General features: G+C 49.8%; 1 protein-coding gene and 1 long non-coding RNA gene across 3 annotated transcripts in view; one reads left to right on the top strand and one right to left on the bottom strand.

Moving 5' to 3' along the window:
- The window catches only part of ATP13A4 (ATPase 13A4), a 65,225-nt gene that overhangs the window by 30,627 nt on the left and 21,364 nt on the right, over positions 1 to 13,234 (bottom strand). For both annotated transcript variants that reach the window (XM_039489152.1, XM_039489153.1), the window contains 6 exons: positions 11,807 to 11,941; positions 10,887 to 10,959; positions 9,152 to 9,283; positions 7,847 to 8,017; positions 4,190 to 4,347; positions 748 to 936 (listed from right to left, as the gene is read on the bottom strand). In XM_039489152.1, the coding sequence (XP_039345086.1) occupies positions 748 to 936; positions 4,190 to 4,347; positions 7,847 to 8,017; positions 9,152 to 9,283; positions 10,887 to 10,959; positions 11,807 to 11,941 (858 nt within the window). The remainder of the gene's footprint in view (positions 1 to 747; positions 937 to 4,189; positions 4,348 to 7,846; positions 8,018 to 9,151; positions 9,284 to 10,886; positions 10,960 to 11,806; positions 11,942 to 13,234) is intronic.
- LOC120372237 lies at positions 914 to 3,727 on the top strand. The gene is made up of 3 exons (XR_005584807.1): positions 914 to 1,026; positions 3,078 to 3,160; positions 3,604 to 3,727. It is a non-coding gene; the product is annotated as an uncharacterized LOC120372237 (long non-coding RNA).

Here is a 13,234-nt window from a genome sequence, read left to right as displayed (position 1 = left end):
TGATCCATCCCCTGTCGCTCATTCCCAGCATCTGGCAAACAGAGGCTAGGGACACCATCCCTGCCCGTCCTGGCTAATAGCCCCTGATGGACCTGTCCCCCATGAACTTGTCTAGTTATTTCTTGAACTGTGTTATAGTCTTGGCTGTCACAACATCCTCTCACAAAGAGTTCCACAGGTTGTCTGTGCATTGTGTGAAGAAATACTTCCTTGTATTTGTTTTAAACCTGCTGCCTGTTAATTTCATTGGGTGACCCCTAGTTCTTGTGTTATGAGAAGGAGTAAATAACACTTCCTGATTTATTTTCTCCACACCAGTCATGATTTTATATCACATGTATATACAAAACACTCTGAGAAAGTGCAGTACAACAAATGATACAAACAATGGGGTTTGGTTATGGTTCGTCAAGGCCACATACTGGAAGTTTGAGTTGAAATGCCGGGGGAGAGGGTGCTCTGGCAGTAACTGTAGCCATCTCATTTTCCCTTGGTTTGAGTCTGAGCCCCTTTCAGACTAAATCTCTGGCAGGTCTCCCCCTCTCTAGGGAGACAGAATCTTATTTGACGCAGCAAATGGACAAATAAGATAAAATGGAAATTTTCTCCCCCTAGCCGTCTGTCACAAGTGCAACATTTTCTCTTCCTGGTTTCTGCAGTCTCACTTTATCATCTGGTTTGATTCCAAGCGCTCCCAGCTGAACTCCATTGTTACTAATAAAACAATAACGAGTCCATCACACTCACTTTGTCAAAGCAGATGAGGTTCAGCTGACCGCACACATTGATCCTTTGAGGACTGATGCAGAAGATTCCTTTTTTTTTCAGCCTGCCCTGTGTATAAATGATCCCCGTCGTCAAAGCAGCCGGGAGAGCTGGAGGGACTGCAATTGTGATGACGTCCAGTGCCTTTTTCACCACTTCTCCTGCCTCTTCCTGACACAAAACAAATGCTTTTATCAGCAAGAGAACAAAAGCTTGCACTATGGATCGCAGACACAGGACTAAGATTTCATCAGCAAGCAGGTAATACTAGAGTCGTGTCCAAAATCTTGACACGTGCAAAAATCACTTCCCAGTTGCTGAAATGTAGCCATTTCTGGGGTGGATCATGGGAGCGGTTTAAAAAATCTCAGCAACACGATACAACAATTTAGAGGGCAGGAAGTGAAAAATACTTGACCATATCCTGGGCTCCTATATGGCCATCTTGTGTCATACTGTTGGCAGCAAAACCTGTCTATTATGAAGCTTACCTGGGTGGAAGGCTGATTGTGCAGAGGTATAGAGCAGATGTAGGTGCTAATATACCACCACCCCTCCCCTGTTGTTGGCGTAGCAGGGGAAGTATAGCTACAAAACGGGGTCTGATTGGGATACCCTATGCTCTGCCAATCCTGGGCTACGTTTCTGGCACCCTGGGGCCATTCCAGGCTGGTACAATTAGAGCAGACCTCAGAACAGCACCAGGAATGGGGCAGTGCACGGAATAGCTTGAAATCCCCGTTTCACTCCAGGCCCTGTCTTTTGCCCTGTGTGCTCTGGCTAAAGCCGAGGGTTTTGCTGACTCTACTAGATGACACTGCAGAAGGAAATTAGGAAAGCAGAAGGCAATTACCAGAAGGCCAGGTTGCTAGGGCAACAGCCCTAATTACTGCAAAAATTGCCACAGCATCTCTCATGATCCTAGGCAGGGAGGTGTTTGCTTTTATGGCTGGTCCTAAAGATGAGTTCAACTGAGAGTGTCTCTCAAATGGATCATAACAGTCATACTGGGTCAGACCAATGGCCCAGCTAGCCCAGTATCCTGTCCCTTGCAGCGGCCAGTGCCAGGGGCTTCAGAGGGAATGAATTGAACCGGGCAATTCTGAGCGATCCATTCCCTGCTGTCAGGTCCCAGCTCCTGGCAACTGGAGGGTTAGGGACACCCAGAGCATGGGGTTGTGCCTCTGACCATCTTGGCTAAGAGCCATTGATGGATCTATCCTCCATGAACTTATCTCATTCTTTTATTAACCCAGTTAACTTTTGGCCTTCACAACATCCCCTGGCAACGAGTTCCACAGGCTGACTGCGTTGGGTGAAGAAATACTTCCTTTTTCATTTGTTGTAAACCTGCTGCCTGTTAAGTTCATGGGTGACTCCTGGTTTTTGTGCTATGTGAAGGGGTAACTAACACTTCCTTATTCATTTTCTCCACACCACTCATTTTACAGACCTCTATCATATCCCCCCTTAGTCCTCCTTTTTCTGAGCTAGACAGTCCCAGTCTTTCTAATCTCTCCTCATCGGGAAGCTGTTCCATACCCGTAATCATTTTTGTTGTCCTTCTCTGTATCTTTTCCAATTCCAATGTATCTTTTTTGTGGCATCCTGTGCAGATACAAAGTTGCTATCTGCGGATATATTGGGTATAAAGTGGATATCGGCAGAGCTGCAGGGCTCTACCAGGAACTGCAGCAGAGAAAGCAGCAGCATGTCGGGCCGCTGCTCGCAGGAGCCAGTGCCCAGCCCGGGCAGCTCCTCCAGCGCGGCTGTACGGCTCCCAGCCCTGCTCACTGGGGTGGGTGCCAGGCTCACTGGCAGCTGTCCCTGGTCGTGCTAGAGTGTGCAAACGGTTCACACGCTCCTGGACAGGAGATGCAGACTGCTATCACGCTTACAAAAGTGGCCTCTAATTTGGGCACCTCAGTTTCTGAGGGACAGCTGGAGATGCCTACCTTGTGACGGGCAGACGTGCTGAGCACCTGCAATGCCTGCTGGTTCCAGCTATGTTCCCAGCCGCTCAGCACCTCTGAATATGATGCCCAAGGGGTCTCAAGTTGGGGCCTCCAAAACTAAGGCACTGAAAATTAAAGCCACTTTTAAAACCATGGGCCTAAGTGACTCGCCCAAGACCACAGAACGAGACACTGCAGACCTGGGATTCAAATGAGGAATTACTAACTCGATCCACTAAAATGTGCCATATCTGAAGCATTACGAGTGTCCAGTCTGTGTTCACCGTTCCTCCCCCACTGTTATTACATCAGACCACATTGTGCATCAATTTCACTCAATTTTTCTGTCTGTTGTAGGTTACGTGAAGGTGTCTGTCTTGTTAGTATCTCAGCACTGATGGGAGCTGACACATTCAGTTTCTCACAGGACTGAATTTCAGGTAAGTCTGACAATATGGATACCCAGGTTCCTGCAGCTTTGATTTTCTCACCTTGTATGTTGTGTATGCCAAGTGAGAACGTTCAATATAGAGGAGAAGCTGTGGAGCAGGACTGGGTTGCATTTTAAAAACACTTTCCTGGAAAACAGCTTGAGGTAAATTCACTTTCTGAACCAAATGTTTGAATATTTTTCCCCTTTGGAACAAACGCAGAATAAAGATTTTTGCCTCTCAGGATTTGGCCTTTTCATTGGCTTTTCCAAACATGGCACAGTTCCTAGCAGCTTTCAAAAAGCTGCCTTTTTGCCTCTGGCACTTTTCTGTGTGTCACCCACACCGTGTGGCTCATTTGTTATTTTTTTTAAAAAATACAAAATCTAGGAATGTGCAAAAGTGCAGAACATATTGCAAATCATTTCTGTGGTGTATTTGTTGCATTTCAGATCATCTGCCTTCCTGCTCCGAACTGTTGCATTTGAGAAATACACCGCTACCTCGATATAACACCACCTGATATAACATGAATTTGGATATAACGTGGTAAAGCAGTGCTCCGGAGGGGCGGGGCTGCGCACTCCTGTGGATCAAAGCAAGTTCAATATAACATGATTTCACCTATAACGCAGTAAGAGTTTTTGGCTCCCAAGGACAGCGTTACATCGAGGTAGAGGTATATCATGACTATTTTTAAATGAACATGTAAGCATTGACAGCGCGCTCAGTGCTGTATGAGCCCCAGCTATAACGAGAATCTTTATCTCAATGAGCAAACTAAAGGACACACTGGGGAGACCTCTGAGGAAATGTTAACATAGAATATTTGTGTGGGGTTGCACCTTGGGATGAAAATGTGAAATGGTGCTTTTTTGTTTTTGTTTCTGTAAAAACAATGTCATTTTAAAATGACCCCACATTCTAGTGCAAATATGTAGTAAAAATAAGACCAAATTTCACAAGTGCAACAAAATCTGAAGACACGCCACATTTTTGTGCCATCTGAATTTTGTTGTGACGATTTCTGCCACTCACCCCGTTTAGTGCAAAAACACACACTGCATAGATCATTCCAATGGTCGCAAGCACTATGAGGCACATCATGAACCGTAAGGCGTCTCTGTACAGCTTGAAATTCATGGGCTTAGGGTAGAGAATAGACCTCACCAGGTCTCCTTTGGCTGTGTTGAAACCTGAAGTGACAAACCAAAGCCACAAGACATCAGTAAATGGTGGAATTGGTTTTAAAAGTTCATTAAGGAAAATGGTGGAATGAGAAGATTCATAGCTACTGTGACTTAAAATGAGAGACCCAGATGTCACATTACAATTTATAAAAGCTACTATATGGAAACATTCTTTCCAGGGCCTGTGATATTTGTCTTAAGCAATCGTCAGCATGTCCAATCCTGCAAATGCGCACTACTGTGTGTGGTACTTACTACCACGAGCAGACCCATAGGGTGACTTTGGGACGACTAAACACAATAGTAAGTAATTGTGTGTTTGGGCACTCAGTGATCATGAAAAGTTGATTGCCTAGTAGGTTTGCCTTCAAATAAAGGTCAGACAACATTGTACAGTAAGCCTTGGGGATCCTTCAAAGTGATTACTTGAGCTAAAAGATTCTCAGTGGCAGGTGCTGGTTTTACAATACAGAAGAGATTAAGAGCATTGTGAGGATATTTTGAGTCTCCCATCTGTGGCTGAGGTGTGCCATCCACTCATGAAGGCTCTGTGAAACCCATTGGTTTGTGGGAGGATGAGTTTCAGGGAACCTTACTACTGGGTCTTGGGAAAGCAGATTTTTACCTTGAGTTTCAGATTCACCCGGACCCAGAATCTGTCTGAAATTCAGCTAAAACAAGCACCCAGGTGAGTTGCATCAAATCAAAAGGCATTTTCTGAGATCCCTCCATCCTCCAAAAGCCAACTCTGCTGCTGCCCTTAGCCATCTTCTGTGGTGAGGCAAGTGCCTCTCTAGCTCCTCTTGTGCTTTAACTTCTTCAGTGGGTGGATGGATGGCATGGCTGGTCTGCTGTCCTCTCTTTTCGGAGAAAGGGAAAGACATGAAGAGGTGGACCTGCTCCTTTTTCTCAAATCCTCTGCATCCGCCATTCTCTCTCATCATCAGAAGTTAGTCCAATAAAAGATCTGACCTAACCCACCTTGTCTCTCTAAGAACTGATATAGCATTAGCAGTGACCTGATCTTGGAGGGTCTATGGTTTTAGATAAAATAATAATGGAAGTTTTTGAAGCTGTAACCGCAAGCAGCAAAACTAAAATGCATGTATGAAAAATAGGCTTGGCTAGAGGTTTTAAGCATTAAGTGTTACAGGCTTAGAGTGAGACCTAGAAGTTAGCAATATGCATCTTGTGATAAATAGGGTAAACCCACGAATGAACAGATGGTAGCATCTTAGGGGCTTTCTGCAGTAAGAGCTAACCTTAATGATGTACCAAAACTGTTTGGAAAGGGACGGATGCAAATGATTGGTTTAACTGTCGGAAATGTCATTATGGGCAACCGGAATACCACATATGGACGACTGGAACCCTAAAATAGGGCTCCCAGAATACCGATATGAATAGAGGGCTGTGACTTGATCACACATGATGCATGTGGGTGGAATGGAACAGTGCATGAGAGGTTGTCAAGCCAGCCCCTAGTTGGGACACCAAGGATGACCAAATGGCCGAAGCCTGACTACAAACAAGCGCCCTGTAATGACCTCCACTTTTTCTTTTATCTTAGCTGTTGCTTACAACTTTATGGAGACTGGTATGTCAACATTGGGGGATTTCTTTCTGTGGAGCCCGCCTAAGGCTGTGAGCGTCCATGATCCAGGGGGTGGTTTGTTATACAGATCTGGTTTTGTATAGTTATGCTTGGATTTATTTGGATTTTAAGTACCATCTTCATGTTTTTATTTGTGTGCTCGACCAATCGCAACTCAGTGAAAGTTCTCATGTAGCCACCTGAGTAGAGAACCTCTTAGTGACTTGTGCAATTTGCACCCTAAACTCACCTAAGGCTACAGCAGGATCAGAGCAGTGCAGTCTCTTGCCTACCCTCCCCCAGTGAGGAAGTGGCAGAGCAGGCTGAGCACCCTCGGGTGTTGTTCATTCCTTTACACTCTGATGTGTCTCCTTTGCGCTGAACTCAGATTCTAATAATTGGAGATATGCCAATCTCCTAGAACTGGAAAGGACCTTGAAAGGTCATCAAGTCCAGCCCCCTGCCTTCACTAGCAGGACCAATTTTTGCCCCAGATCCCTAAGTGGCCCCCTCAAGGATTGAGCTCACAATCCTGGGTTTAGCAGGCCAATGCTCAAACCACTGAGCTATCCCGCCCCGCTCTCAGGTTCAGACCAACTCTTGCGGCCTGGCATATCCACTGTTGTTTAAAAAGCTAGATGCTTGTGCAAACACATGGAAACACGTCCAGAATGTGATGCTCCACCCAAGGGAGCTCTTCCCTGATCACAAAATAAATCACCAACAATAGAATAGTCATCCTCATTCAGCCATCCTAGCCCTCCACTCAGGCACAGGACAAGAGTGTGGCCTTCCAGGGTGGTGCTCAGCAAACCTGGGCTCTATTGGACTGTTGGAAACCCCTTGCCAAAAGCACCCTTTAACCAGGCATCTGAACCAGGTGGGGACTGTTAGCTGGAGCACAGCTGCCATGGGGTCTGACCAGGAGGGTGTCAATCCTGCAGCTAGCCAGGTCCTGGAGAGGAGCTGAGTATGGGACTCGGTTCTAGCATTTAGGGCTGCGTTATTGTAGAGCAATGGTCCCACACAGTGTTCCTGGGCACTGTAGGCTTTAGGGCTAACGCTGTAGCATGCAGTTGTATTTTTTTTAAAGGGTTATGCTGAGCAATACAAACAAGAACAGCCTACCGAGGGAAACAGTGGGGGCGAAGGACCTCCATGACTTTAAGATTAAGCTAGATACGTTTATGGAGGGGATGGTATGATAGGATAACGGGTTTAGCCAATAGGTCAATAACGTGCCACACTGGTAATTAGTACAAAGGGTCAATGATAGGATATTGTTAGCCTTTTTCCAGAGGGTCTGGCTGGAGAGTCTTGCCCGCATGCTCGGGGTTCAGTTGATCGCCATATTTGGGGTCGGGAAGGAATTTTCCTCCAGGGTAGATTGGCAGTGCCCTGGAGGTTTTTCGCCTTCCTCCGAAGCATGGGGCAGGGGTCGCTTGCTGGTGGATTATCTGCTACTAGAAGTCTTTAAATCATGATTTGGAGCATTCAACAGCAGAGTCAAGGGAGAGAATTATTTCAGGAGTGGGTGGGCGAGCAGCGGCACGGGAGCCGGCGACCAGGGCTGCTAACAGGGGAGTTTGAGTGGGAGAGTTCCCATTGGAGGACCAGTGCTTGTATCTCTCCGTCGGGGCAGACTGCTGAGCGGGCAGCCGAGCCCTGAGTAGGGGGCGGAGCTAGGCTGAGGAGGGGCCTATAAAAGCGGCCGCCCAGCCAGGCAGCGGCACAGCTGCGAGCAGTGGCACGGGAGCCGGCGACCAGGGCTGCTAACAGGGGAGTTTGAGTGGGAGAGTTCCCATTGGAGGAGCCAGGCTCTGAGGGTTTCTTTTTGCAGTGTAGCTGTGCCCTTCGCCTGGTCCAGCTACTGCATTAGAGAAAAGCACCGTGAAGAGTGAATTGACTGACCAGTCCTCAGCACAACAGCTCTCGCTGGCCCGTTGCCATCTGCCTTGGTCTGGATGACCTCTGTTCCACAGAAAAGGACATGTCTTCTGTAATCGTCTGCGCAGCATGTTCTCCAGGGCCTGGAGTCATCAGCCTGGGGCAAGTGGGTCTTTGTTACTGGAACGCTTTCCCCTAGAGGAGACGGGATTGCATTAAGGAAAGTGCAGTGCATTCCGAAACCCGTGTGCATCCCTTTGAAGCCTGCCCAGTAACCATTTGCAGCGTGTGTTGTGGTAAGCGGCAGCTAGCCCAAGTGGAGACAAACAAGTTTGGAAAATTATTATTATTTCTATCTCTGGCCCTCATCACTGTAGCGTCTGAGCGTCTCACAATCTTCCATGTGTTTATCCGCTCACACCCCTGTGTGGCAGGGTGGGGCTGTTGGCCCGTTGGACAGATGGGCACGGAGAGAATAGGTGACTTGCCCAAGGTCACACAAGTGAGTCCATGGCAGAGCAGGGAAGGGAACCCGGCTCTCCCAAGTCCCTTACAAGTGCCCTGACCACGGGAGCATCATTGCTGCATGGAGGTGTCCCTCTTGGGTGTGCATGGGGCTGCACAGGCAAATGACTAAGGGTCCATGTGAACAGTCCATGCTCAAGTCAGCGGGACAATGCCTGAGCCCTGACTCACCAAGGTAAATCTAAGACCTGCTTTGTCCTTGCTCACCAAGGTCAAGGATACTCCTCACGTGAGTAAGGATTTCAAGAACAGGCTTTCAATAGCTGCTCACCCTAAATGAAGACCTGAGTTGATGCTACCAGCATCCAGCCTGTTGGCTCCCAGGTGTCTGGCTGTTTGGAACCTGACACTGGAGTCACTAAGTTATTCCCTAGGGCAGTATAAATATTTCATTACCCAAGACAAGGGGAAGCTTTTAGTCACAGGCCTGTCTGCTAACAAATATCTTAGCGATGTCCAAGCAGAACGCACCCAGTGGGCTGCTGAGTATACCAGCTGCTTTGCATCCTAACCTGACCCGGGTTTGCGGTGGGGAATGTCAGCAGGCTCCGTCAGTGCAGGAGTAGTCAGGCAGCTCAAACTCTCTGATCTCCTGTCCTCAGGTAAATCCTGTGAGTTCCTTACCCTGCCCTGTGGGTCTTTCTGCTTGTCTCCTCAACCATCACTGCAAAGTACAAGATTGTGCCCTGACAGTTTTCTCTTCAAAGACTTGCTCGCTCCAAAAAAATGTGTCTTGTGCAACAGTTGCAAAGCCACAGCTTTGTGATGTCTGTGACTTTAAGATGGGCCAGGCACCATCCTTACCTGTCAGCATGCCTTCATTTACAACGCACCCACCGCTGATCAGGATGGCATCGCATGGCATAAGGGCTTTGCCCCCTGTCAAAGCCAGCACGTCTCCTGGCACCAGATGGTGTGACTCTAGCTCCTGGAAGCCTGCAGACAATGTGAGATGCAAACCTTTAGCGCTGATCTCTCACGTAAGCAGAAAATAGTTCCAAGCACGCCCCCGACCAGGCCAAGTGCTCCTTGCTTTGTAATGTTTTCTAAGTACAGATGGGCACAGTTGCCAGTCTGTCTGTGCCTCCGAGCCCCTTCCTGGTCTTTCTCTGAGTGCATCCTCTCGGGTGTCCGGCCTGGAGCCTTTACCCATCCCAGGGTGGAATTCTGCCCTTCTCCCACTCTTAGACTGAGCCTGGGGCTACAGCACCATGGGTGTCAGCTGCACTTACCCCAAGGGTCTGACTGCGCTTGGCACCTGTGGTCTGGGAATCTGTGAGCAGTGGTGCACAGTGGCCAGCCTGTTGAAACCAGTGTACTGTGGACGTACAGGCGGAACAAAGCTTTTAGAGAAAAGGGATTGTAAAATAACAGTCGGGGTACATGAATGTCTAGCCTACCTGAGTTATCCTCCCTGATGGCAACCGAGGCAGGCCTAACTTCTTCAGACACCCCAGCGGGTGCCCGTGTCTCAGTCTGGTTCCCCCAAACAAATACCCCTCTCTTGGGGGAACGCCCTTTGGATCCTGCTTGGGTGTTCCTGCACCTTTGCCTGTCCTGGCATTGTCCCTTAACCTCAAATGTCTGCGGAGAAGTGGGTATCTTGAGCAATTCTTTCCTTTCCTGCTTGTTTTTCCCGACAGACCCCAGTAACCTAGACCCTGGGTTCTCAACTGTGGGGGTGCATCTGACTTTCGGAGGGAGCACAGCGAGCTGGGCTAAATTTGAGTGAATGGCGTTGCAACCTGGTGCATGGGGTGGCAGCACTGCTCGCTCCTGGGGGTTAGTGTTTGGACCTCCCAGAAGACGTGAGCCTCTAGAAAGGGTTTTCACAAGGGCAGGAGGAATATCCTGCTCGCTAACAGAAGGGGAGCTTCAAGGAAAGAAAATAAAACTTAAGTGGGGGCATGATTTCAAAAAAGGTTTAGAACCCCTGACCTAAACTAACGTATCCTAAGCATCCCAATAAGCAGAGCACCATGCAAGATTCAATTCTTACAGAACTCCAGATCTGTCACCGAAGGGTCTGAACACGGATCCTGGAAGCAAACCTCCACCCCTACGCGCCCACACATCTGGTGAAAGTTTGGATCTGGATCCAAATACGGAGACTGAGACTTATCTCCTCAATGGGTCCAAACCAGAACTTTGGATCCAAACCCCCTGCCGCTGAGCAATCCGAATCCAATCGTCCTCACTTGGCCTTGTTTCTAATGGGAACGTTCAGCTGCAGAGGTTAGGCGGGTACCAGGGAGGGACACAGTTGCGCTGGCAAAGATGACTCAGCTCCCGCATGCAATGGATTCGTTTTACCAAGGCAAGGCATGGCCATTTAAACCCCACTCGTGATACTGCAGGTCAGAGATTGGTGCACGAGAACACACGGCAGCGTTCTTAGGGAGCTGAGCCAATAGACTGGAGTGAGACGAAAGGGAAAACAGGCCCAGAAGGAATTTTAAGAGGTCAGTTTTGCCTGACACGAGCTGCTGTATCATTGGAACTGAAAACAAAAGAAACAGAAAAACGGAACAGGACGCACCTTCGTCTTTCCTGCACACAGTGACCCTGACACTGTTATGAGACTCCACCAGCCTGTGCAGTTTCATAGATTGCTGCAAACCGGGGAGGGGGGGGGGAGGGGAGAGACAGAATGAAGTGTTCAGTGTTAACGGCGGTACAAAAAAAGGCATGATGTCATTCAGTAACTAACTCTTACTGTTGTTTGTTTGCATTGCTGTGTCTACCAGAGCCTCAGGCAGGATGGAGTGTGCTAGGAGCTGTACAAATTTATAGGAAGATAGCGTCTGCAACATCTCATTTTAGACAAGGTGTAACAAATGGGTGTGGCAAACCACAAGCTGGAATGTGGAAGGGAGGATGCGGTAGATTGTTGCGGAGATGATTAGTCTTGTCGGGGTACTAACTAATAGTTCCAAGATACAGAAATGTTTATATATAATTGATAAAGGCTGGGATCTCCAAAGGAGCCTTAGCCCAGCCTACTGACACCCATATGTATCAAGCAGCTCCCACTGAGAGAGGGGAGGGGCAGGTGGGGCAATTTGCCTTGGGCCCCACAGGGGCCCCCACGAGGAGAATATGGTATACTATAGTATTGCAACTTTTTTTATGGAAGGGGCCCCCGAAATTGCTTTGCTCCAGGCCCCCTGAATCCTCTGGGTGGCCCTGGGTCAGAAGCTCCCAGTTATGGACTTCAGTGTTGAATCCTGGGGCTGTGGTTCCAGGCACCTTCAGTCACTGGGGCCACAACAACAGCACTGATTCAACCTAGTGTTATTACTGAACAGTGACTGAAACTGACCAGTGCTGGCCTGCCTGCAATGTGAAGCACTGGCTGTTTGTTCTGTACCGGGCTGTGTGTAACATGCAGGGTTCTCTGACCTGGCTGGCTGGCAGCAGCAGTGACCCTTCCCCTCTTCGCAGGGCAGGGGCTCTCACCTTTCGGAGATCATACACGGTTAAGGTGATCGAAAGGAGGGACATGATTACGATAGCAATGGCATACTCCTTGTAATCTTCAGCGAACCACAGACACACACTGAAGAGCTGGAACACGTAAAATGGATTTAAGACCTGTTTGGAGACAGAACCGTAGCGTAGGATTGCCAGGTGTCCAGTATCCGCCCGGAATGCCCAGTCGAAAAGGGCCGTGAAAAGTCCAGCCGGCGGTGCTGCAGTCCGCAGGTCCAGCTCCTAGGCAGAGGGGCCACAGGGCTCCATGCGCGGCCCCTGCCCAAAGCACTGGCTCCACACTCCCATTGGCTGGGAACCGTAGCCAATGGGAGCTGGGAGGGGCCTGCAGGCGAGAGCAGCGTGTGGAGCTTCATGGCCCCCTGCCTAGGAGCTGGACCTGCTGGCTGCTTCCAGGGCGCAGGGAAATGCCAGGACAAGCAGGGAGCCTGCCTTAGCCCCACTGACTGGGAGCCGCCCGAGGTAAGCCTGTGCCCCAACTCCCTGCCCCAGCCTTGAGCCTCCCCAAACCCAGAGCCCCCTCCTGCACCCCATCCCCTCATCCCCGACCCCACTCCAGAGCCCTCCCCCCCGCTGCCCCCCAACCCCCTGCCCCAGCTCAGAGCCCCTACCACACCCTGAGCCCCTCATCCCCGGTCCCACCCCAGAGCCCGTACCCTCCTGCACCCCATCCCCTCATCCCCACCCCACTCCAGAGCCCTCCCCGCTGCCCCCAACCCTCTGCCCCAGCTCAGAGCCCCCTACCACACCCTGAACCCCTCATCCCCGGCCCCACCCCAGAGCCCGTACCCCCTCCTGCACCCCAATACCCTGCCTCAACCCACAGCCCCCTCCTGCACTCCGAATCCCTTGGCTCCACCCCCCAGCCTGGATCCCCCTCTTTCACCCCAAAGCCCTCATCCCTGGCCCCACCCCCGAGCCTGCACCCCCAGCTGAACTCTTCCCCTGCCCCGACCCAGTGAAAGTGAGTGAGGGTTGGGGAAGCGAGCCACGGAGGGAAGGGAAATGTATTGAGAGTGGGGTGGGGCTTCGGGGAAGGGGTGGGGAAGGAGGCGGGGCCTCGGGAAAGGGACAGGGCTAGGGTATTCGGTTTTGTGTGATTAGAGAGTTGGCAACCCCACAGTAGTGGGGAGTTAAGAAGCCATATTTATCCTGCTCGGTTATATTCAGCTGGCTCAATCCAGTTAGAGATGGGCCTAAATCAGGCCCTAGAGCCAATCTCCTGTGCTAGCTTTGACAGCGCTGGCTGCAACCTACGCAGCCTGGCCCATCTCTGTTAGCTGGATCCGAGCTGGAACGCTGGATCCAAACACCCTTGATCAGTGGGGAAGTAAGTTTGAATGTGAAGGTCTCAGCTCAAGCCCATTTCTCTAGGAGAACTGGAGCAGAGAAGAT

This window comes from Mauremys reevesii, linkage group 9 (genome assembly GCF_016161935.1).
Source record: "Mauremys reevesii isolate NIE-2019 linkage group 9, ASM1616193v1, whole genome shotgun sequence".
NCBI classification, from domain to species: Eukaryota; Metazoa; Chordata; order Testudines; family Geoemydidae; genus Mauremys; species Mauremys reevesii.
The sequence above is the reverse complement of the archived record's forward strand: the minus strand, read 5'-3'. Positions and strand labels throughout refer to the sequence as shown.